Here is a 23,072-nt window from a genome sequence, read left to right as displayed (position 1 = left end):
GCCAAAGCAGGGAGACTCCAGTAGAGGCCCAGAGCCAGGCAGAAGAGGGGGGCTGCGTCTGCCAACAGGACCCATTAGGGTAGTGCCCCTTGCTCTCAGGGAAGCAGCCCCCGTGCTCTCTGCAGAGGAGCCTGCTCCCCTCAGCCAGCACTGCCCACCCGCCCATTCCTCTCCTAAGATACCCGGAGCATGTTGCAGGCCGCCTACGGGATGGAGAAGCACTGCCCACTGGCTTTGACAGAAACTGCCAGGGTGACCTTCCATTATGGAAGTCGGGAGCTTCTTTTTTAGCATGTTTTGTACCTAATAACCACTGTGTAAGTTCTACGTTGTCCGGTCAGAACACGAGGAAGGAGGTACATTCCACCCACCAGGGTTAGAAATCTGCCGTTTTCAGGCCAATTCGACAGAAGCCTCATCACTTCCCATGAGTCTACTGTGGCAGAGGCACGCCCCACTGCTGCTCCAGGCTCCAAGAGGGACCTGTGCTCCAGCCTTGGGACTTGAGACTGGGACCTCCCCTTGGCAGAGCTCTGTCCAAACACCGGGGCCCTGCTCTGCTGCTCCTGACAAGTCCACAGGCTGCACCCGGCGCACTCACTGACATTCAGGGCTGGCTGAGGGCCACTTACCAGCAGCAAGTCCATGGTGTTGAGCCGGCAGAGCTCCTGGTTGATGCTGGGTGTGTTTGTGTGCAGCAGTGCTGCCATGAGGCGGGCGCCATGCAGGCGGGCATTCCCCAGGGGCTCCTCCAGCACACCGATGGTGGTCAGGATTGCTTTCTTCTGCAAACACAGATAGCACCACCCAGTTAGGCCCTGTGAGCAGTGAGGCCACTGCTGGACTCTCTGGGCTCATGTTCACCACTCCAGGGCCGGGGCCCAGCCTAGGGGAGTGAGGTATGTGGTGGGGGTTCCTCAGGGAGGGCTGTCTGCCAGAAGAAATGAAGGGATCAATGGGGTGAAGGGCCCACTACTCCTCTCAGGGCCTCACAGAGTGCTCCTAGGATGCTCATGGGCACTCCAGTCTGAGCCTGCAGGGCTAAAGAGCCGTGCACCTCGGTGGGTGAGATGTTCAAGATGGGGCCAGCAGTACCAGTCAGAGGCCAGAACCCCTGGCACGATGCCTCAGTGAGGATGCCCACAGGGCACCCTCTAGGGACAGGACTTCAGAACACCAAGTTAACAGGTGTCCTGTGAACATACTTTGGGGAGACTGATGGGAATGTCTCCTTGGATGGGCCTCAGGTCTTTTCTGATCCCCCACACTCAGCATAATTACATCTACCTTCTCTTCACTGAAGGCACCAGGCTGACAAAACAGAATCCCGGCCCCTACGAAGCTTACTAGTGTGGCAGGTGGATCTTACCAAGGTGGCGAGTGAGAGGAACTGAGCTGTAGGTCAAGTGGGTGCCATGCAGCAGGGGTGGAGCTGTGTCTGGGGAGGGTGAGGTGGGATGGGGGGCAGCCTGGCTGTGTCTGGGGAGGGTGAGGTGGGATGGGGGGGCAGCCTCACTGTGTCTGGGGAGGGTGAGGTGGGATGGGGGGGTCAGCCTGCCTGCATCTGGGGAGGGTGAGATGGGACAGGGGCAACCTGGCTGGCAGTTGGAGCTGGAAGGAGCCTTTGTGTGCTTCACCCTCCTCAACGGGACCCACGCACCGACCAGTGCTGCTGAATGGGGCAAAGGGCCTCCCCTGCAAGCCCCTGGTCCCCTCTTAGGAGCTGAGCATCCCTTAGCTAGGTGCCCCCAACTTGGAGGCTAGGCCTACCGTGAACTCAGGGTCAGCTGCCTGGGGAGGCTGTAAAATGCACAACTCCCAGGCCTCCCTTGCAGAGGCAGAGATGAACGTTTGCAGATCAAGGAGGGGAGCAGTCTTTAAAATGTGTTTTGGTATCTGCCTGGTGCTTCTCAAGTGGGGGTGTGGGAATGGCCATCTTAGAACACATTCACTCCATGCACTGCTTCCTGTGGGACAAGCTGTGGGTTCCTCTCCCTGCAAATCATCCTCTCCTGCGATGCCTCCAAAGGCCCTCGGCAGTTGCCAAGGCCATTTACCTTGGGCGGTTTGAGCAGGAGCTGGTGGAAGTCCTTCAGCCGAGGCTCGATGCCGTGTAGCACGCTACTGCTGACAGCGTATGACCTTTCCAGTCCCTGAGAAAAGGAGTCCACCAAGCCCTCTGTCCTGTGGGTGAGGAAAGCAGATGGAGACTGGGGACACCAGGGCCCTGTCCAACTACACCAGCAACTCAGTGCATCATCAACTTCCAGAAAAAGCTCTTTTAACTTTCCCAAAAAGAAATCCTAGAGCAGTGCAACTACTCAAGGTCTCCACACACGATTTGGTGACTGGTACAGGCAGAAGAGAAAGGCACTAAAGACCTTCAGTAAAACACTTGCTTGTGACATCTGAGAACATGAAGCCAGGGCAAGTGACACAGGGCTCACTGCCCATCAGCCCCCAGCACCGGTCGGGGGGCTGCTCCATCCTCCTGCTTTGAAAAGCTTCACTGCTATCCCTGTATCTTCACTGTTCCTGGGTGGTGGCGTTTTTTTTAACCAGAGTCTCACTCTGTTGCCCAGGCTGAAGTATAGGGGGTGCGATCTTGGCTCACTGCAACCTCTGGCTCCTGAGTTCAAGCAATTCTCCTGCCTCAGCCCCCTGAGTAGCTGCGATTACAGATGCCTGATACTATGCGCATCTAATTTTTGTATTTTTAGTAGAGAAGGGGCTTCGCGACGTTGGCCAGGCTGGTCTTGATCGCCTGACCTCAGGTGATCCACCTGCCTCAGCCTCCCAAAGTGCTGGGATTATAGGTGTGAGCTACCACGCCTGGTCCCTGTGGTGTTTTCAAGCAAGTCTTCTGAGATATTTTTTAAACACTCTTTCCAGTTGTAAAAGTAATATATAATCACATATTTTTAAAAGTAATATGCAAAATAATTTTAAAAATCAAAGAAAGTCAGGTGCAGTGGCTCGCACCTATAATCTCAGCACTGTGAGAGGCACAAGTGGGAGGATCCCTTGAGTTCAGGACTCTGAGGCTACAGTGAGATATGATCATGCCACTGCATTCCCACCTGGGTGACAGAGCAGGGCACTGTCTGAAAATCATCATCGTCATCATCACAATAATCAAAGAGAAACAGCTGGCTTATCCCTATTTACCTGATTTTTACATAATCCCCTCCTTTATAAGCAGAGTTGAGCTTGGCCCTCAGAAGTGGCCCAGCTTTCCTGGGTTTATGAAGATTAAAATATCAATATTCCAGTTGCCCAACTAGAGAGAATGATAACATTATAACTCTACTTTTGGTTAATAAACTAACAAATATGTATGAGGTAGTATGAGAGAGAGAGAGGGAGGGAGGGAGGGAGGGGAAGTCCTAACAATTTCACTACAAAGATGAAGTCAATTTCTTGTCATTTTTCTATTGTGCCTTTTTCTTTTACTTAAAAAAAAGCATAGGCTACTGGTGTTGGGGGCAGAATGATGTTCTCCCGAGAACTTGGAAATAAGGATACTATGGCCACCGTGGGAGAGTCAGACAGCATCACAGCTCATGATGGAACGGAGCCGACAGAAACGTCCTGCAGACATCAGGTTCCTGCTGGCATGTGGGGAATCTGAATCCACAGATGGGGTTCAAGGGCCAGCAGGAGGCCAGGAGGGAAAGTGGCAGAGAGCACTGATGTCCTCCTTTCGGGATACACCCTACAGGGTCTCCTGGGCACCTGGCAGGCCAAGCCCACCCCTCGTCCCAACGCCTCCCTCACAGACTCTCCACTTGGCTGTCTTTCCATTTGCGCCTCATGGGTGTCCTCCTCAGAGTTTCAAGTGCTTCAGTGGCTCTGGCAGTGCCCAGTCTTCTATGACCTGTGATGGCAGGACCAGGCCCCACTGTGATCCAGAGCAACAGTTTCAAACACTTCCTGAAATTTTCACCTGGGGTCCAAGAAGAGTCTCCAGCACCTATATCCTCAAACTCACACTTTCACCTGAACTCACTTCTGCTACTATCTGTTTCTGCCCATTCACTGTCATGCCTCGGCAGGCCTCGACAGCTGCACCTGCACTGACAGCAGTGTGGAGTCACAGCAAAGGAGCTCCTCCAACAAGCTCCACTCTTCCCTGCCGACGTATTGTCTCACGCTTGTGTCCACATTGGGACCCTCACGGCCTCATTCCAGGGGCTGTTTCTGACCATATGCAGCCTTTCAGGGAAAACGTCCCTCATCTGTGAGGCTCCATCCACCAGCCCATGTGAGTCCCTTCTTGTGAGCCCTGAGGCACGGGGTGCATACAGACTGCACTCACCACTCTGCGCCACCCCTACTGTCTACATACTGAGCTCCTGGGCCAGGCTGGGAACAATAAAGGGGAGGGGCTGTGTCTCAGTTCTCTGTCTCTAGGGCCTGTGTCTCTAGGGCCAGTTCTCTAGGGCCTCTGTCAGTGCACAGTGGGTATAGAAATGACACCTGATGAATGGGAAAGTGCAATGGAGGCCAGTTACTTGGGAACAAAGTGCTTAGCATGATGCTCAGCAGGTGGTACTGGCCCATGGGTGCATGGGGCTTGGGAGACAGCAGCAAATGGCACACCCCCACCCCGTGAGGGGGAGTCTGCATGGGATATAAACACATACACACATAACCGTGCGCCAGAGTGGAAACCCTGCAAAACACACACACACACACACACACACACACACACACACACACACACGAGCTGTGGGGACTTGTCGGAACAGTCCTTGGAGAAAACCTGCTAACCACACCTGTCCCACACACGCCGACAGATGCACCGTTACCTGTCCCTCAAGCGCAGATACATGCAACGCCACCTGTCCCACGCGCGCTGACAAAGGCACCGCCAGCTGTCCCACACGGGCCGACACATGCACAGTCACCTGTCCCCTGCATGCCGACACATGCACCATCACCTGTCCCCCGCACGCCGACACGTGCACCGTCACCTGTCCCCCGCGCGCCGACACGTGCACAGTCACTTGTCCCCCGCGTGCTGACATGTGTAGTCACCTGTCCCCCACGCGCCGACACGTGCACCGTCACCTGTCCCTTGCACGCTGACACATGCACCGTCACCGGTCCCTCGCGCATCGACACGTGCATCATCACCTGTCCCTTGCATGTCGACACATGCATCACCAACTGGCCTCAACAAACACCTTCGCACTGGAGCGGGAGCATCAGTGACAATGAGGGTCCAAGGAAACTTGAAAGTCAACATTTCAACAAGGGGAGTCTATCCATGTTATGACTTGCATAATCAAAAATTAAAAACACAAACCACATGATCCAGACTACTCACGTGGGCTGCTGTATCACTGAAGTGTCGAGGTCAGCACTGTACGATTTCTCCTCAGAGACTCACCTAACCCACTTGGTTTCCAGCAAGGTGAGTAACACCTGAGTCCCGTATCACTGCAGTGTCGAGTTTAGCTCTATACAATTTCTCCTTGAGAGAGAGACTCACCCAACCCGCCTGGTTTCCAGCAAGGTGAGTAACACCTGAGTCCCGCTGACAAGGCAGCTCTCCGTCCTGTCCCCGTCAAACATGTTCTTCAGAAGCTGCTCCACACAGTCCTGCCTGCTGGACACACACAGAGGTCACTGCCTGGCAAAGCAGACACACACACAAAGGAGGCAAGGATGGTCCTTCTTCCCCATGGAGAACCCCAGCAAAACCCTAAACCTGCTCAGGCTCAAGGCCAGGAGCCGGGGTTCTCACGACATTCCAGCTGCTGCTGACCCACACTCTAGACCTGCCCTCTGGAAACAGGCCCCAAGTTAACATGGGCTCTGAACGTGGAGTTCATTCCACAACCAGCTCATTAGAATGTGAATCAGAGGAGGTGGCAGCACATCCTGGTTCTCAGAGCAGGGCTCAGAGATGTCCCCATGACCCAGAAAGGGAGGCCCACCAGCACCACGGCCCACCAGCACTCACGACTCCAGCGCTGTGAGGAGGGGGTCTGGCTCCAGAGCCTCTTGCAGCTGACTGCCCTGGTCTCTGCCCAGCCTAACAATGTCACAGAGAGTCTGCGCAGCATTTGACTGCCTCTGAAAAGACAAGGGAGGCACAGAGCCCATCAGTGTGGAGAAGAAACAGCAGGACCAGTCACTGGGCACACAGGGTGCGAGCCCTGCCACTGGCTCCTCTGGGAGAAGTGGGACTTTTGTTGTTCAATATAATCATGATTGTTCACATTCTTTTTCATTTATTTTTAAGATGTGGAACTTTCTCTAAACCATTCTTCCTAAAGATTCCAGATAACAGCTTAATTTCAAAGAAGTCTGTGTCTGCCTTTTCCATGGTCAAAACATGTATCTAGTTAGATTTTTTTTTTCTTTTCAGTTGTATTGAACGATCTTCAGGAATTCAAAACAAGGTTAATAATGGTCAGATATGCAATGTGGAAATATCTGAAATATACTGAACATGTGGCCATGTTATTGATACTGTATTTTAAATGTAATAAAAGGAGTTGCTATTATTCAGAACAAGTCCTGTGAAGACAAAGGTGGTTAGAGATAAACACAAGCCCTGACTCCCCACAGCTCTGGTTCACATGCTGTGGGAAGATGAGGAAAAGGAAACACTCACAGGAGTATTTTAGGGAGAAAAGAAAGCAGCCAGGTTGGCTCTGGGGTCTGCCTGTGGGACCCAGGACGGGTCATCAACATGACACCCATGTGCACGGGTGGGCTCTGGTTCTCAGGCAGGGTGGCCCCTCCCATCTGTCTGGTCAGCCCTGTGAGCTAACGGAGAACAAAGTAGGCTGGCCAGGCAGCAGTGAAGGTCTCAGACATGAGTCAGCACTGTTTTCAAATTTGCCAAGGGACTCTTGTAGATATGTGTAGTGCATAGGAAAAGGCCTGCTGGGATATATCCCCAACTCTCAAAAGGAATTACCAGAGGAAGCCCCACTGTCACCTTAGGTACTTCCAGAGTGGGTGGCTTCTAGGGGGCCCCTAACGATCCTCTCCTGGAGTTCATGACCCTATAAGCCCCACCTCTTTTTGTGTGGGATGGACCCAGCCACCCAGGTCTGAAGAGCAACAGACAGTGAGTCAGGGAAAGATCAGCTGCCACGTCGTGTGCTGCCCAGTGAAGACGCCACGTGTGCAATGCTGAGGGCAGCCTCACCGACAGCCCTGAGGAACTGGGTGCTGCCAAGCTATCTGTGACCGTGGAACTGGCCTCTCCCCCAGTGGAGCTCTGAGATGACTGCAGTTTTGTGAGAGACAGCAGAAGAGCCCCGAAGCCACATTCGGATGCCTGATCCACAGAAACTGATACTGCTACAGATAAAAAAAGACTCGCCATAGCAATAGCAACTAAGTTTCAGGGTAATTTGCTATTCAGTTACAGATGAATAATATAATTCTATTAGAATTTTTCTTTGGTTCTTTTTTTTTTTTTTTTTTGAGAGACAGATTCTCATTCTGTCGTCTAGGCTGGAGTGCAGTGGCACGATCTTGGCTTACTGCAACCTTCGGCTCCTGGGTTCAAGCAATTCTCCTGCCTCAGCTTCCTGAGTCGCTGGGATTACAGGAACACGCCACCACGCCTGGCTAATTTTTGCGTTTTTAGTAGAGATGGGGTTTCCCAATGTTGGTCAGGCCAGTCTCGAACTCCTGACCTTGTGATCCACCTGCCTTGGTCTCCCAAAGTGCTGCTGAGATTACAGGCGTGAGCCACCATGCCTTTTTTGCTGGTTTGTTTGTTTTTTGAGACAGAGTCTCGCTGTCACCCAGGCTGGAGCACAGTAGCATGATCTTGGCTCACTGCAATCTCCCCTTCCTGGATTCAAGTGATTCTTGGTGCCTCAGTCTCCTGAGTGGCTGGCATTACAGGCACCTTTCACCATGCCTGGCCAGGCTGGTGAAACTCAAACTCCCGACCTCAAGCGATCAGCCTGTCTTGGCCGCCCAAAGTACTGGGATTTCAGCCATGAGCCACTGTGCCCATCCTAGAATTGCTTTTATAACACCCATATATTAGTTTTCAGTTAAAAAAAAAAAAAAGCCTAGGCCAGGTATAGTGGCTCACTCCTGTGGCCCACAGCACTTTAAGAGGCTAAGGTAGGAGGATCACTTGAGGCCAGGTGTTTGAGGCCAGCCTGGGCAATGCAGTGAGACCTCATATCTATTTAAACAACAACAAACAGCCTAGAGGCCAGGCATGGTGGCCCACTCGCCACACTGTCCACTCGCCACGTTGCCCACTCGCCACTCATCATGTCGCCCACTCGCCATGCCACCCACTCCCCACGCCGCCCACTCGAAACGTTGCCCACTCGCCCAGGTGAGCAGGAGAATCGCTCGAACCCAAGAGGCGAAGGTTGCAGTGAGCCAAGATCGCACCACTGCACTCCAGCCTGGGCGACAAGAGCAAAACTCCATCTCAAAAAAAAAAAAAAAAAAAAAAAAAAAAACCAGCCTAGAAGTCAGTGCTTTAATAAAGGAAGAAAAACACCTAACTGATCCTCATCTTAGGAAAGCAATGACTCACCCCTCCGTCCCTCCCTTGGCCCGCAGCAGTGGGTGATCAGGAGCTGCAGGCCTGGGGCTGGCATGCACAAAGCTGGCTTGGTAAGCAGCATACTCACATCTTCGTCCTCACTCGGGTGGATCAATTCCACAAGCCTCTGGATGACTTTCTCTTCATTCAGCCACTGAAAGAGAAGAGGCCCTTCAGTGTCTCTGTTCAAGTCCAAGTAAACGGAAGGAAAGCCCTTTGGTACAAAAGTCCATGCACCCCAGTTTTCTAGAATAGAGAGTCTCTGCCTGACACATCCAGACCCAGAAAGAACACATAATGACTTAATTCTGGGAGTGGACCAAAAGATTATAAGGGGTGACCACTATCCCTCTGTACTGGTGGTGCATATGTAAGCTCTCTGTCTTTAGGACTTATCTCTAAGGATCAGCATGCAAATAAGCCAGACAAGCTGAAGCCCAGGAACCCTGCTGGATGTTGAAGCCAGAGAAGCCTCAGCTGCTCCCTGCCGCATCGGGGCCTTCCCAGGATGAGGAAGGGTAAATCCACCCTGGTGAGGCCACAGGACTGCGGGGTAAAGCTCAAGGGCAACAGGGGCCCAGTGTGAGGGTCGGGGGTCCAGCAGGTCTGGGCCACACCTGGCTCCCCCACTGCACTGCCGCCCTGTGCCAAATTCCTTATCTGAAAATGGGATGACCTGTCCCCACGTGGCTACTTTGTGAGCTGAATCAAGTAAAGCAGCTAAAAGCCTGCCTGGAGTACAGTTATGCAACTTCCCACTAACAGCTACGACATAGCCACACCGCTAGTGCTGATCCTGTGTCCACTGTGTAAAGGCTGGCAATGGTCAGTCATTCCTGCTGAGAAGCTGATCCCTGAGGAAGCATTACTAACCTGAGTCAGAGTGACCACCTGGATGATTCCTGGCTCCAGGAGTTGGGAAACAGACAGAGGGCCTCAAGGTTTACTCTACTCTATTTTAAACCTCACAACAAACAAAGCTGGCCAAACAGCAGAAGTTTGTGCAGTGCTGATTTCCTGGGCTTCTTCGGGTGGCATCCTCCTCTATTCAGGGACTACAGGCACCTGCTCTCACTGACTGAACACCATCAGAATGGACGTATCCACACTCCAGCGTAGATGATGGGGCTCTGCAGGGAACTGCTGTCCACCAGGGCTTTCCCGGCAGGCACAGACCTGGACACAAGGCCAGCACCTCACTGACCTTCTGCTCTAAGCCACGGGGCTGGGCGCTAGCAGGGGAAAAGGAGGGAAGCCAGGAAAGTCCATTTCAGCCTCTTCACAGAGCAGGACGCTGGAGACCGCGGGGAAAAGGGATCTCTCTGCTCTGCGCTTCTGAGCGAGTTGAGTCGGGACAGCAGAAAAGGTACAGGCTACAATCCTTGACAAGAACCCCTAGCAGCCCCACGAAGAAATGCATGCTGGGTAGAGAGATGGGGGCTGGGTGCCCTGATACTCTGAGCTCCTGCAGTTAAGCAGCTGGCTTCCTGCAACGCCCCTGCCCTCGGGAATTGGGGGACTCCCAGACTCACGTGCAGGACTTCCTGCCGGAGCCCAGCTGGCTCCACACAGCTGACCAGGCGCAGCAGTAGGTCCATAAGCGCTGAAGTGCCGATGTGCTTCAACACCAGGCTGATGAACTTGTCCTTCTTCTTCAAAAATGTAATCACCTGAAATCACACACACCTGATAGGCAGGCAGGGCCGACCCTGACAACCGTGAGACGCCTCCTCCAAAAACCCTCATGGGAAGGTTGAACTGTTAATTACATTCTGCAGAAATAACGGAAAGACGTACACAACATGATAAGCAAGCCCTCTAGAGGGACAGGCAGAGGGTCCTAGAGGCAGTGCTACATGTGAGGGCCTGGGCAGGGGGAGGCACAGCTGTGGCTCTGCACCGACAGGACACAGCTGTCCCGGGAGGGTAGCACGGGCCACCGTGAGCAGCTGCCATTCAATACCTACTGGTTCAAGTTTTTCCAACAGAAACCAATGGTACGGACAGAGCTGAGCTGAGCTGATGGCCAACGCTGGCAGCCCCAGGCCGAGAACACAAACCCAGGGAGCACAGAGCACACACAACACCAGCTGCTGACCACAACCTGTGCGTGGTTGAAGGGGAAAGAAGACTGAGGTTTTAGAAAAGAAAAAGCAGCCTTCTGTGGCTAGCTGACGACCAGTGCCAACAAGGTATGGACAGCTAAGTACGAGGACACGGGGGACATGGCACCCATCACGGACACAGTGGGCTGCTCACACGGCAGATCCCAGGTAACAGTGAAAAGAATGAAGGCTGGGCTCGCTGCAAATTCAGCTCAACAGCCTACAGAGATAAGCGCCTGCTATGCCCAGGCTATGGGCTGGGGGCTGGGGCAGACCCAGCCCTCCACTGGAAACAATGAAAACAGAGAAGGTGACCTGGCTGCAGGACCTAATCCTCAGTCCCTAGTGCTGCGATGAGGAGGAAGAGTAGGAAAAGGAGTGGTGAGAAAAGAGGGAAGGGGAAGAAGGAAGAGGAGGGGGAGGAGAGCATAGGGGAGGAGGAGAGGAGAGTAACTCTTCGAAAAGGATGATTAAACTTCTAGAAAGACTAAGGACAAAACAGAAGGTGCAAATACAATATTAAGAATGAAACAAGGGACATCACTAAAGAGCTTACAGAAATAAAAACTATTATGAGAAGTTCGTAGGTTTTTTTTTTTTTTTTTTTGAGACAGGGTCTCACTCTGTGGCCCAGGTTGGAGTGCAATGGCAAGATTATAGCTCACTGCAGCCTCTACCTTCTGAGCTCAAGTGATTCTCCCACCTCAGCCTCCCAAATGCTGAGATAATAGGCATGAGCCATCACACCTGGCATATTATGAGAAATTAACAGGAACAATTTTATGCTAGTTTTTGCAAATTTAAAAAATAAATTTCCTTAAAGTACTTTCTAAACCGACAAGAAACAAAACCAGAATAGTTATAGAACATCAAAAAAAAAACACACAAAACCTATCATTAATAGGCTCTCCCTAGAGAGAACTCCAAGGTTTAATGGCCTTACCAATTAATTCTTCCAAACATTAAAAAAAACCCAACAATTCAGGCTGGGAGAGGTGGCTCACGCCTGTAATCCTGGCACTTTTGGGAGGCTGAGGCAGGCGGATCACTTGAGCTCAAGAGTTCAAGACCAGCCTGGCCAACATGGTCTCTACTAAAAATATACAAATTAGGTGGGCATGGTGTTGTGTGCCTATATCCCAGCTACTCAGAAGGCTGAGGCAGGAGAACTGCTTTACCTTGGGAGGCAGAGGCTGCAATGGGCCGAGATCACTCCACTACACTGCAGCCTGGGTGACAGAGCAAGACTCTATCTCAAAAAATAAAAAAAATAAAAAGGCTGCGCCTCATGCCTATAATCCCAGCACTTTGGGAGGACGAGGTAGGCAGATCAGCTGAGGTCAAGATCTCAAGACCAGCCTGGCCAATATGGAGAAACCTCGTCTCAAGTACAAAAGTTAGCTGGGCATGGTGGCAGGTCCCTGTAATCCTAGCTACTTGGGAGGCTGAGGCAGGAGAACTGGTTGAACCCAGGAGGCAGAGGCTGAAGTGAGCCGAGATCATGCACTGCACTCCAGCCTGGGAAATGGAGATTCTGTCTCCAAAAACGGACTGGGAGTGGTGGCTCATGCCTGTAACCCCACCACTGTCTCTTTTTCTTTTTTTTTTTTTTGGGGGGGGACAGAGTCTCACTCTGTCACCCAGGCTGGAGTGCAGTGGCATAATCTAGGCTCACTGCAACCTCCGCCTCCTGGGTTCAAGCGATTCTCCTGCCTCAGCTTCCCAAGTAGTTGGGATTACAGGCGCATGCCATCATGCCTGGCTAATTTCTTTTTTTTTTTTTTTTTTTTTTGAGACGGAGTTTCGCTCTTGTTATCCAGGCTGGAGTGCAATGGCGCGATCTCGGCTCACCGCAACCTCCGCCTCCTGGGTTCAGGCAATTCTCCTGCCTCAGCCTCCTGAGTAGCTGGGATTATAGGCACGCACCACCATGCCCAGCTAATTTTTTGTATTTTTAGTAGAGAAGGGGTTTCACCATGTTGACGAGGTTGGTCTCGATCTCTCGACCTCATGATCCACCCGCCTCGGCCTCCCAAAGTGCTGGGATTACAGGCTTGAGCCACCGCGCCCGGCCGCTAATTTCTTGTATTTTTAGTAGAGATGAGGTTTCACCATGTTAGCCAGGATGGTCTCGAACTCCTGACCTCGAGATCCACCCATTTAGGCCTCCCAAAGTGCTGGGAGTACAGGGGTGAGCCAGTGAGCCTGGCCTAATCTCAGCACTTTCAGAGGCTGAGGTGGGTGGATCAAGAGGTCAGGAGATGGAGAACCATCCTGGCCAACATGGTGAAACCCCATCTCTACTAAAATACAAAAAATGAGTGGTGCACACCTGCTGTCCCAGCTACTCAGGAGGCTGAGGCAGGGGAATCACTTGAACCCGAAAGGCAGACATTGCAGTGAGCTGAGATCACGCCACTACACTCCAGACTGGTGACAGAGTGAGGGAAAGGGAGAGGGGGAGTGGAGGGAGAGAAGGGGAAGGGGATGGGGGAGGAGGAGGAGAGGCTCATTGCAACCTCTACCCCCGAGTTCAAGCGATTCTCCTGCCTCAGCCTCCCGAGTAGCTGGGATTACAGATGCCCACCACCATGCCTGGCTAATTTTTATATTTTTAGTAGAGATGAGGTTTCACCATGTTGGCCAGGCTGGTTTTGAACTCATGGGCTCAAGTGATCCATTCACCTCGGCCTCCCAAAGTGCTGGGATTACAGGAGTCATCCACTGCGCCCAGCCAAGGATTTTCTCTATAGTATTTCATACAACCTCATGCAAATAAATCTCAATCAAAATTTCAACTAAAAAGATACCACTTAGAATAGTACAAATATATCAAATACCTAAGAATAAATCTAGAGAAAGATGCTTAAGACTGCTATACAGAGAATTATAGCGCATTCCTGAGAAATGAAAGCGGCCTGAGCTACCAGCTTTGCTGCTGTGGTATAAAAGGGGCCCTGGACAGGAGCTGGAAATGGAAGTGGCTGTGCTTCAGTAAGACTTCATTCACACAATTCATGGCTGCTTTTGACCTGTGGACCACAGTTTGCCAGACGCCAACTACAGCCAATGCAAACCTCATCAAAATTTCAGTAGGTTTATTTTTGGGTGGCAGGGTAGGGAGGTGGAGAATGTAGAAACTAATAGACTCATTCTAAATTTGCTTATTCCAAAACAATCAAGTAAAAAATAAAGCAAAAAATTAAATAATAGGAAAGAAAAAAATAAAAATAAACAAAATAGGCTGGGTGCAGTGGCCCGCAACTCAAAGTAATTCCAGCACTCTGAGAGGCTGAAGAGGGTGGATCACCTGAGCTTAGGAGTTCGGGACCAGCCTGACCTACACGGCAAAACTCCATCTCTACTAAAAGATACAAAAACTAGGGGCGGGGGTGGTGCACACCTGTAGTCCTAGCTACTTGAGAGGCTGAGGCAGGAGAATCGCTTGAACCCGGGAAGCAGAGGTTGCAGTGAGTTGAGACTGTACCACTGCACTCCAGCCTGGATGACAAAAGCGAAACTCAGTCTCAAAAAAAAGAAAAAGAAAAAGGCAAAGAATCGTAAAAACAATCTTGAAGGAGGAAAAGAAAATGAGAGGAAAAATTCTATCAACTATCAAGACTTAAAAAGCTATGTTGTGCCAATGTCAATTCCGGGTTTGGGTATCGTGTAGAACCACTGGGGGAATCTGGATGGAGGGTACACGAGAACTCTCTGAACTATTTTTGCGAATTCTTGTGACTCTATTAATATTGCAAAACTTCAAAACAGGCAAACTAAACCATTAATCCATTGGTCTACGGCAGGGTAGTAAATGAGGAGGAGAGGGGAGGCAGTAATGGGGCTGGCGTGGGCAGCCTCTGAGCTTCTGGGACCTGAGTGGTGACTACTCAGCTGCTCACTCCGATGGCACCCAGGGCTCCAACCAGTGTTGTGCACTCTTCTGTGTTTGTGTTAAGCTTCAAAATAAAAGGTCAAAGAACAATGTCTACAATGCAAATACGGATCAAGTATAACTCCCAAGGATCCATAAGGAAAAGGTGCCATCCGAAGTGCAATGACACATTCTTGCCCACTGAGAAAAATCTCACCTAGATGGAAGGCGCTGGGGGTTGGGGGGATGCAGGGCAGGAGAGCTGGCTCATCCAAGCCCTGCCCACAACCCAGTCCTACCACATCTGTGTCTGCAGAGCCTGTGCCCTGAGTGTTCATTACGTTAAAGAGCTGTTAAAAAACAAAGGGAAGAACGTGCGACTGAGCTCATCAGAGGCCCAGGATACCCGAGGTAGCTGCTACCTGGCCCCTCACAGAAAACACCTGCTGGACCCCGCCACCACCAAGACGAACCAAAAAACAACTGCAGTTCTAACAAACCAACTCTGAGAACAATGTTTTATGAGACAGCAAAGCGATTCGAACACTGTGCAAATATCTGATGAAAGTAAGAAATTATCAGGAACATTTTAGGTGTGATAATGGTATTGTGGTCATGTTTGTAGAAGAGTTCTTATCCTTTAGAAAAACACACTGGAATAAATACAAAATGATACAATGTCTGGGACTTGCTTCACAATAATCTGGGGTGGGCGGTGGAAATAAAGGGATATAGAAGAAATGTGATTGGCCATGAAGAGATCATGCAGAATCTGAGTGACGGAGACATGGGGGTTCATGAAATAATTAATCTGTAGACGTTTGAAAGAATTCATAATGAAGGGCTGGGAAAATGCAGATGGTCCTTTCACTAAGGCCCCACCTTTGGGTTATCTCCCACAGTTTCAGGAAACACAGGGGGAAGGCTCACAGCATCCCTGCCTCACTGCTGGCCCTGAGAACAAGCCAGCTGCTGGGTGATGGGGACAGAGCCCGAGAAGGCGGTGCAGGCCGCTCTGCGGGAAGAGTGAGACAAGACCCATGTCCAAGTGAACATGGCAATCTGTGGTATTCAGCGTATGACACTACTGTGTGAAAATAAGTCTACTGTGAAAAAAAAACTTAAGAGGCACATGCATTAAATCATCAACAGTAGCCATCTCCAGAGATGACAAAACATTGGTTTACATATTTCTGTATTGTTTGAAATTCACATACATGTGTTAAACATCTGTTAACAGAAGAATTTTTAACAGTTCAGTTTATATTACTTTAATGCATTCAGCACTAAGTTAATGGGAGATGGGAGAAAAATACTATACGAAGCAGTAAAATTATAAAGAAAATATCTGAAAGTGACAGAGGAGTAAGATCAGGGTATAGCAAATTACGAGATACACAATTCTAGTCACTGGGCTGCAAGGGCCAGGCAGTGAAGGTTTTCACAACTTCTTACCACTACCTCACAGCCACGACAACCCCCAGCCCACGCCATGGCCCACACCACAGCTCCCATTCCACTGCCACTCACAACACACACACTGGATGTCCTCAAGTGGAACAGTGGCCTTTCTGGGACTGCACTTTCTCAGAGCTCCAAGCAGACACGAAATACTGGTTAATTCCCTGACTGAATGTTTGATGGTATGAAATAATTATGGTTAATATTTTTGGAATGTGATAATGAAATTCTAATTACATTTGAAAGAAAAGAAGTCCTTATTTTAGAGATACACAGCTGGGCATAGTGCCTAACACCTGTAGTCCCAGGACTTTGGGAGGCTGGGGCAGGCAGATCACTTGAGCCCAAGAGTTCAAGACTAGCCTGGGTAACATGGGGAAAACCCATCTCTACAACAAAGAAAATCTAGCAAGGTGTGGTGGTACATGCCTGTGGTCCCAGCTACTCAGGAGGCCAAGGTGGGAGGATCACCTGAGTTTGAGAAGGGTAAAACTGCAGTGGGCTGTGATGGTGCCAGTGCACTCCAGACTGGGCACACAGTGAAACCTTTCTCAAAAATAAATAAATAAATACACATACTGAAATATTTACATAAGAAATAATCTCGTGTCTGGGATTTGTTTCAAAATACTTCCGTCAGGGATGGGCGGGTGGAACATGACACAGCCAAGAAGACTGGCCAAGGCAGACCGCTGGGTGCAGGCACAGGTGCCACCACACCTCTCTACCTGTGTGTCCACAGCCTGGAGGGACAGAAGCCCAGGTCAGGTCACATGTGAGGCAGGAGCAAGGATGGACTCCAGGAAGACCCCATTACAGCTGGGGTCTCTCCTCTCCTCTCCTCTCATACCACCCACACAGAAGCAGCCACAGACCTGAGAAGGCGGACGTCCCAGGTCCTGCCTTGATGCCCCAGGACCTCACAACTGCACCTGCACCTGCACCTGCTCGGTGACAGGACAAGATGGCGACTTTGGAGCCCTGTGCATCTCCTAGGGATAGCAGGAAGTGCTGCTTATTCCAGAGCCAGCCATAAGAAACACTCCCCCACTTTTTTTTTTTTCCTGAGATAAGAGTCTCACTCTGTTGCCCAGTGTGGAGTACAGTGCACAATCTCAGCTCACTGCAACCTCTGCCTCCTGGGTTCCAGTGATTCTCCTGCCCCAGCCTCCCAAGGAGCTGGGATTACAGGTGCATATCACCACACCCAGATTCATTTTTGTATTTTTAGTAGAGACAGGGTTTCACCATGTTGGCCAGGCTGGTCTCAAACTCCTGACCTCAAGTGATCTGCCGAGCTCAGTCTCCCAAAGTGCTGGAATTACAGGCCAGAAACACTCCTTCAAATTCCAGCTCTCAGATTAGCAAAACGAACACTGCTCCACACGTGTTGCATGGAAGAGTCACAAATGCTGTTTCCACGGCCTGAGGATGAGCCGCACAGCCAGGCCCACAGCAGGACACATCAGCATCCATCATGACAACGCCCCAAATCACACAGGCTTTGCATATTATTTACCTGTTCGGTTTTTCTTGCAATGAGATTGCCAATGGTCTTGCTGAAAAAACTGGCGAGCAGAGGATTGAGAGGCGGCTCACAGTCCAGGAAGTCATACAGGAGGCTCAGCAGGCTCTCGTCCCCACCGAGGCGGTCGCTGATCTGCGGCACATCACAAGTCAGAAGCTCACAGGCTGTGTTTGGATATCTAAAAGGGCACAGTCCAAGCACTGGAGGTGAAATTAGACTTCTCCAACTTTTAGGAAGCTGCTTACATAGTCTGCTTCTTAGGAAGCAGATCCACGTGATAAAAACAAACACTACAGACCTCAGAATAGAATAAAAATGTGCCTATCTGTGACCCACTGATATTTTTGACTGCTAGACGTTGTTTTTTAACATACTTCCTATGCTCCTCATGCCCTATACTCTGATACCCTACATTTTCTGACCCTCCTCCATTCTTTAAATCACCTTTCTTAGTCCTCTGGCTTTTCTTCTCTCCAGGTCTTCATACTTACCCGTCAGGTCTCTCGCCTCCCGTCTACCACACTGTTTCACAGGGGCCACATCCACATCTGCGGCCATGTCCATCTCCCTCTCCACTGAGCCTCTCCTCTCCCTCCAGGCAGTGCCCCTTCCATCAACACACGCAGACCCAATCCATCCCCAGATGGGAGACACACCCCATCAGCAGCTCAGGAAGCAGTGTGAGGCACTATGCAAGAACTTTATGACTAAGAAATACCAATACCTGTGAATAATGTGCTTTTCATTTGATTAAAAAGACCAGATAGAAAACAATCCTTAGCACAGTGCATCTAATCCCACAATGACATCACTGTGCTCCCCCTTTTACACCTGGTAGACACAGGTGGGTGATGGCCATCACCCTAGGAGAGGCACACCCCACAGTCCAGGCTGCAGCCCTCAAAGCAGCCCCCACAGCAAGGCCTGGCACCTGACCCTGCCTCTAGGAATGCTGGAGAAGAGCACAGGGCCCAGCAGGCAGGAACCCAGTGGGAGTGTCCTGTGGGAATGGCTGTCTCAGAACAGGCCTGCCCTGACACCAGCAAGCGACCTGTCCTCTCTGTGTCTGGTTTTTCTCATCTGAACATGCGGGTGAGGACAGACACAGTGGCTCACGCCTATAATCCCAGCACTTTGGGAGGCCAAGGTGAGTGGATCACTTCAGCTCAGGAGCGCGAGACCAGCCTGGGCAACACGACAAAACCCTGTCCCTACAAAAAAAAAAAAAAAGAAAGAAAGAAAAATCAGCCAGGTGTGGTGGCATGTGCCTGTAACCCTAGCTCCACGGGAGGCTGAGGTGGAAGGATGGCTTGAGCCCAGGAGACAGAGGTTGCAATGAGACAAAATCACACCATTGCACGCTGGCCTGGCTGGCAGAGTAAGACCCCGACACAAAAAAAAAAAAAAAAAAAAAAAAAAAAAATCCAGGCGCAGTGGCTTACACCTGTAATCCCAGCACTTTGAGAGGCCAAGGCAGGTGAATCACCTGAGGTCAGGAGTTAAGAGACCAGCCTGGCCAGCATGGTGAAAACCCATGTCAACTAAAAATACAAAAATTAGCCAGGCATGATGGTGCATGCCTATAGTCCCAGCTACTTGGGAGGCTGAGGCAGGAGAATCGCTTGAAGCTGGGAGGCAGAGGTCGTAGTGAGCCGAGGTCGTAGTGAGCCAAGATCACACCACTGCACTGCAGCCTTGGCAAGAGAGCAAGACACCGTTTCAAAAAAAAAAAAAAAAAAAAAATGCAACGTGCAGGTGACAACGCCTGCCCATGCCAGTTGCACATCAAGTGTGTGCTCGAGATCAGCTACTATGACCTTCCTTCTCTTGCCAACACATGGCCAGTGCTGGGCACAGAGGCAGCACTAAGCCAAGGTGGTCACTGCAACTGGCTAGAGGGGGCCTGGGTTTGACAGACTCTACAGGAAACAGCTGGCCAAGTCTGGCAGCTGACCAAGTGTGGAAAGGAAAGAAACGGAAGGAATTCGGCTGGCTGTGGGGTGGGTGTTCCTCATCAGCCCAGACAAAAAAGTGCCATTTTTAGAGCTCTGAGGAACAGCGCCTGTAAGGGCAGGTGGAATGTAGAGACCTGCTGGGTCAAAGAGTGGCCCAGCAGGCTCGGGTTCAGGGGAGAGGACATGATTGGGGCCTGATGGAGGCCCCCTCTCTGCCCACAGGGGTGCTGCAAGCTGGGTCTGTGTGCAGAAAGGGGGCCTGAGAGCTGGGCACAGGGGCGTGGGGAAGGCCCAGGCTCATCCCCTCACTAGCCGATCTTTCTGGCCTTTAGTGTCCTTATCTGTGAAATGGGGCAGGCAGTACCCACTTTGTGGGATATCACAGCAGCTGGCCAACAAGCACCTGGCACAATGGACAACACACAGCCCCTTAGGGCAGGAGGACCAGAGGGCAGGAGAAGAGGGCGAGGTTGGCAACATCAAAGGCCAGAGCAAGGCCCAGGGTCTACCAGATCTCTAACACTAAGACATGGTGCACGGTGCAGGGGAAGAAGTCACATCCCGTGGGGTGAGGAGGAAGATCAAAGGTGAGGAAGCAGAGAAACATACAAACCTTTCCTTGAAGAAGTATTTCAAGAGCACAGGGAACAAACTGAATTTTTTTTTTTTTTCCCTGAGACAAGAATCTCACTCCATTGCCCAGGCTGGAGTGTAAGGGTGAGATCTTGGCCCACTGCAACCTCTGCCTCCCAGGTTCACGTCCTGTCTCAGCCTCCCCAGTAGCTGAGACTACAGGCACACACCACCATGCTTGGCTAACTTTTGTATTTTTGGTAGAGACGGGGTTTCACCATGTTGGCCAGGCTGGTCTCAAACTCCTGACCTCAAGTGATCCACCTGTCTCGGCCTCCCAAAATGCTGGAATTACAGGCTTGAGCCACTGTGCCTGGCCCCAAGCTGATCTTTCTACACCTGGACAAATGTATGCACACATGGCACAGACCAAGCTATAAGATGCTGACTCTCTAGATCAGACGTCCCCAAACTTTTTTTTTTTTTTTTTGAGACGGAGTTTCGCTCTTGTTACCCAGGCTGGAGTGCAATGGTGCGATCTCGGCTCACCGCAACCTCCACTTCCTGGATTCAGGCAATTCTCCTGCCTCAGCCTCCTGAGTAGCTGGGATTACAGGCACGCGCCACCATGCCCAGCTAATTTTTTGTATTTTTAGTAGAGACGGGGTTTCACCATGTTGACCAGGATGGTCTCAATCTTTTGACCTCGTGATCCACCCGCCTCGGCCTCCCAAAGTGCTGGGATTATAGGCTTGAGCCACCGCGCCCGGCCTAGCCAAACTTTTTACACAGGGGGCCAGTTCACTGTCCCTCAGACCGTTGGAGGGCCGCCACATACTGTGCTGCTCTCACTGACCACCAATGAAAGAGGTGCCCCTTCCTGAAGTGCGGCGGGGGGGGCCAGATAAATGACCTCAGGGGCCCGCATGCGGCCCGCAGGCCATACTTTGGGGACGCCTGCTCTAGATGGAGGGACTAAGATTTTTTCCTTTATCAACATTTTACAATTATTCTTCAAATAACAGGTATTCCTCTATTAGTTTTAAAAACTTGGCTGGGTGCAGTGGCTCATGCCTGTAATCCCAACACTTTGGGAGGCCAAGGCGGGTGGATCACGAGGTCAAGAGACTGAGACAATCCTGGCCAACACAGTGAAACCCTGTCTCTACTAAAAATGCAAAAAAATTAGCCGGGCATGGTGGCATGCGCCTGTGGTCCCAGCTACTCAGGAGGCTGAGGCGGAAGAATCACTTGAACCCAGGAGGCAGAGGTTGCAGTGAGCTGAGACTGCGCCACTGCACTCCAGCCTGGTGACAGAGCAAGACTCCGTCTCAAAAACAAAAAAAACAACTTATACAAGGTATAGAAATTCCAGTCAAACATAGCAGATGGAGCACAGAGGCTTGCTGATATTCCCTCTCAAATAACACAAAGAATTAAAAAGGCAAGAAAAGAGAAGCAGAAATAATGAATCAGGCGTGGAGGACCGAAGCAGCTGGCCACGTGAAGACTGACTTGGCACGGGGAAGGCTGAGTTTCAGGAGCCCACAGAAGGGGCACCAACTAGAGATGAGAATTCAGGCCAGAGAACTCCAGGGAGGCCTGGACACTGAATCAGTGGCCAGCAAGGGCAGGGTGGGTTCAGCCGGCCAGGGTGGTGGGAGAGCCCTCTTCCCAACTCAGTTCCCGGGGGATACTGACAGGTCCATGCCCAACAGGGGAGAGCTAGAAAAATTCTTTTCTGGGAGAAATAATGGGACAACGAGAAAAATCAACTAGTGTCCTCTGAGCTTGTGGTGAGCAAGCAACCCCGCAGATCCCAAACTCTGTGCAGGAGTTAGGGCCTCACTCATGAAAGGATGGTGCTGACCAAGCAGAAAACAAGGCACTCAGAGGAGAGAGAGCGTAGAGAACAGAAGGAAACTCTTTTAAACTATAGTATTCTCAGAGATGACACACTAAGACTGTGTATCCATGAATAAGAACTGGAGGCTTTTATTAAAATATCTGAGGCTTTTATAAAATATCTTTTATTAAAAGAGCTCTTAGAGGCCGGGCACGGTGGCTCAAGCCTGTAATCCCAGCACTTTGGGAGGCCGAGGCGGGTGGATCACGAGGTCAAGAGATCGAGACCATCCTGGTCAACATGCTGAAACCTCATCTCTACTAAAAATACAAAAAATTAGCTGGGCATGGTGGTGCGTGCCTGTAATCCTAGCTACTCAGGAGGCTGGGGCAGGAGAATTGCCTGAACCCAGGAGGCGGAGGTTGCGGTGAGCCGAGATCGCGCCATTGCACTCCAGCCTGGGTAACAAGAGCGAAACTGTCTCAAAAAAAAAAAAAAAAAAAAAAAAGCTCTTAGAAACTAAAAACATGACAGATGTTGGGCACGGTGGCAAGCACCTGTGGTTCCAAGTGCTTGGGAGACTGAGATGGAAGGATCATTTGAGCCCAGGAGTTTGAGTCTAGACTGGGCAACACAGCAAAATCTCATGTTTAAAAACCAAAAAATCATGGCAGAACTTTCAAAGTCAATAAAAGGATGACAATTTAAAAGATGAAGAAATCTCTCAGATGCAGGCCAAAAACGCAAAGTACAAAACATTAAAGGCAAAAATAAGAAAAGCATTAATTCAAATGATCTAACAACTAATTAGAAGTCCCAGAAAGAGAAGGAAAGTATCAAAGAAATAAGAGAAATTGCTCTCTGCTAGCGCCATGAATTTACAGACTAAAAGAGTTTAGCGAGCCCAGTACAACAAATGAAAAAAATGAGTATCTACTGTTCACCTCAGTGTGAACATGCAAACACTGTTTACTGCTGAGCTGATTTGTTTACTCAGGGTACATCTGCTTACTTCTATTAAGTTTTCCCTTAGAATTAGTAGTTTTTCTCACTGTTCTGTTTGCTTGATTTTGTCCTTTTCTATTACCAAATTTTCCCAAGCTCTGACTATGACACTCTCCCGGCTCAGTGATGCTGTTCTGGGATTCCCTGTCCTGACTCAGGGAACAGTCCACATTATTG

The 23,072-nt window shown here is 50.6% G+C and overlaps 1 protein-coding gene across 7 annotated transcripts in view; it reads right to left on the bottom strand.

Moving 5' to 3' along the window:
- Positions 1-23,072, bottom strand: part of PPP6R2 (protein phosphatase 6 regulatory subunit 2) — a 99,044-nt gene that overhangs the window by 18,073 nt on the left and 57,899 nt on the right. For 6 of the 7 annotated variants that reach the window (XM_039463285.2, XM_039463284.2, XM_074391323.1 and 3 more), the window contains 7 exons: positions 17,508-17,694; positions 10,081-10,218; positions 8,637-8,702; positions 5,972-6,084; positions 5,498-5,611; positions 2,058-2,184; positions 633-785 (listed from right to left, as the gene is read on the bottom strand). In XM_039463285.2, coding sequence (XP_039319219.2) covers positions 633-785; positions 2,058-2,184; positions 5,498-5,611; positions 5,972-6,084; positions 8,637-8,702; positions 10,081-10,218; positions 17,508-17,694 — 898 coding nt within the window. Of the gene's footprint in view, positions 1-632; positions 786-2,057; positions 2,185-5,497; positions 5,612-5,971; positions 6,085-8,636; positions 8,703-10,080; positions 10,219-17,507; positions 17,717-23,072 lie in introns of all 7 variants that reach the window. The other variant, XM_074391326.1, reaches the window with a different exon arrangement.

The sequence above is a fragment of the Saimiri boliviensis genome, chromosome 21, assembly GCF_048565385.1.
Source record: "Saimiri boliviensis isolate mSaiBol1 chromosome 21, mSaiBol1.pri, whole genome shotgun sequence".
Taxonomy (NCBI): Eukaryota; Metazoa; Chordata; class Mammalia; order Primates; family Cebidae; genus Saimiri; species Saimiri boliviensis.
The sequence above is the reverse complement of the archived record's forward strand: the minus strand, read 5'-3'. Positions and strand labels throughout refer to the sequence as shown.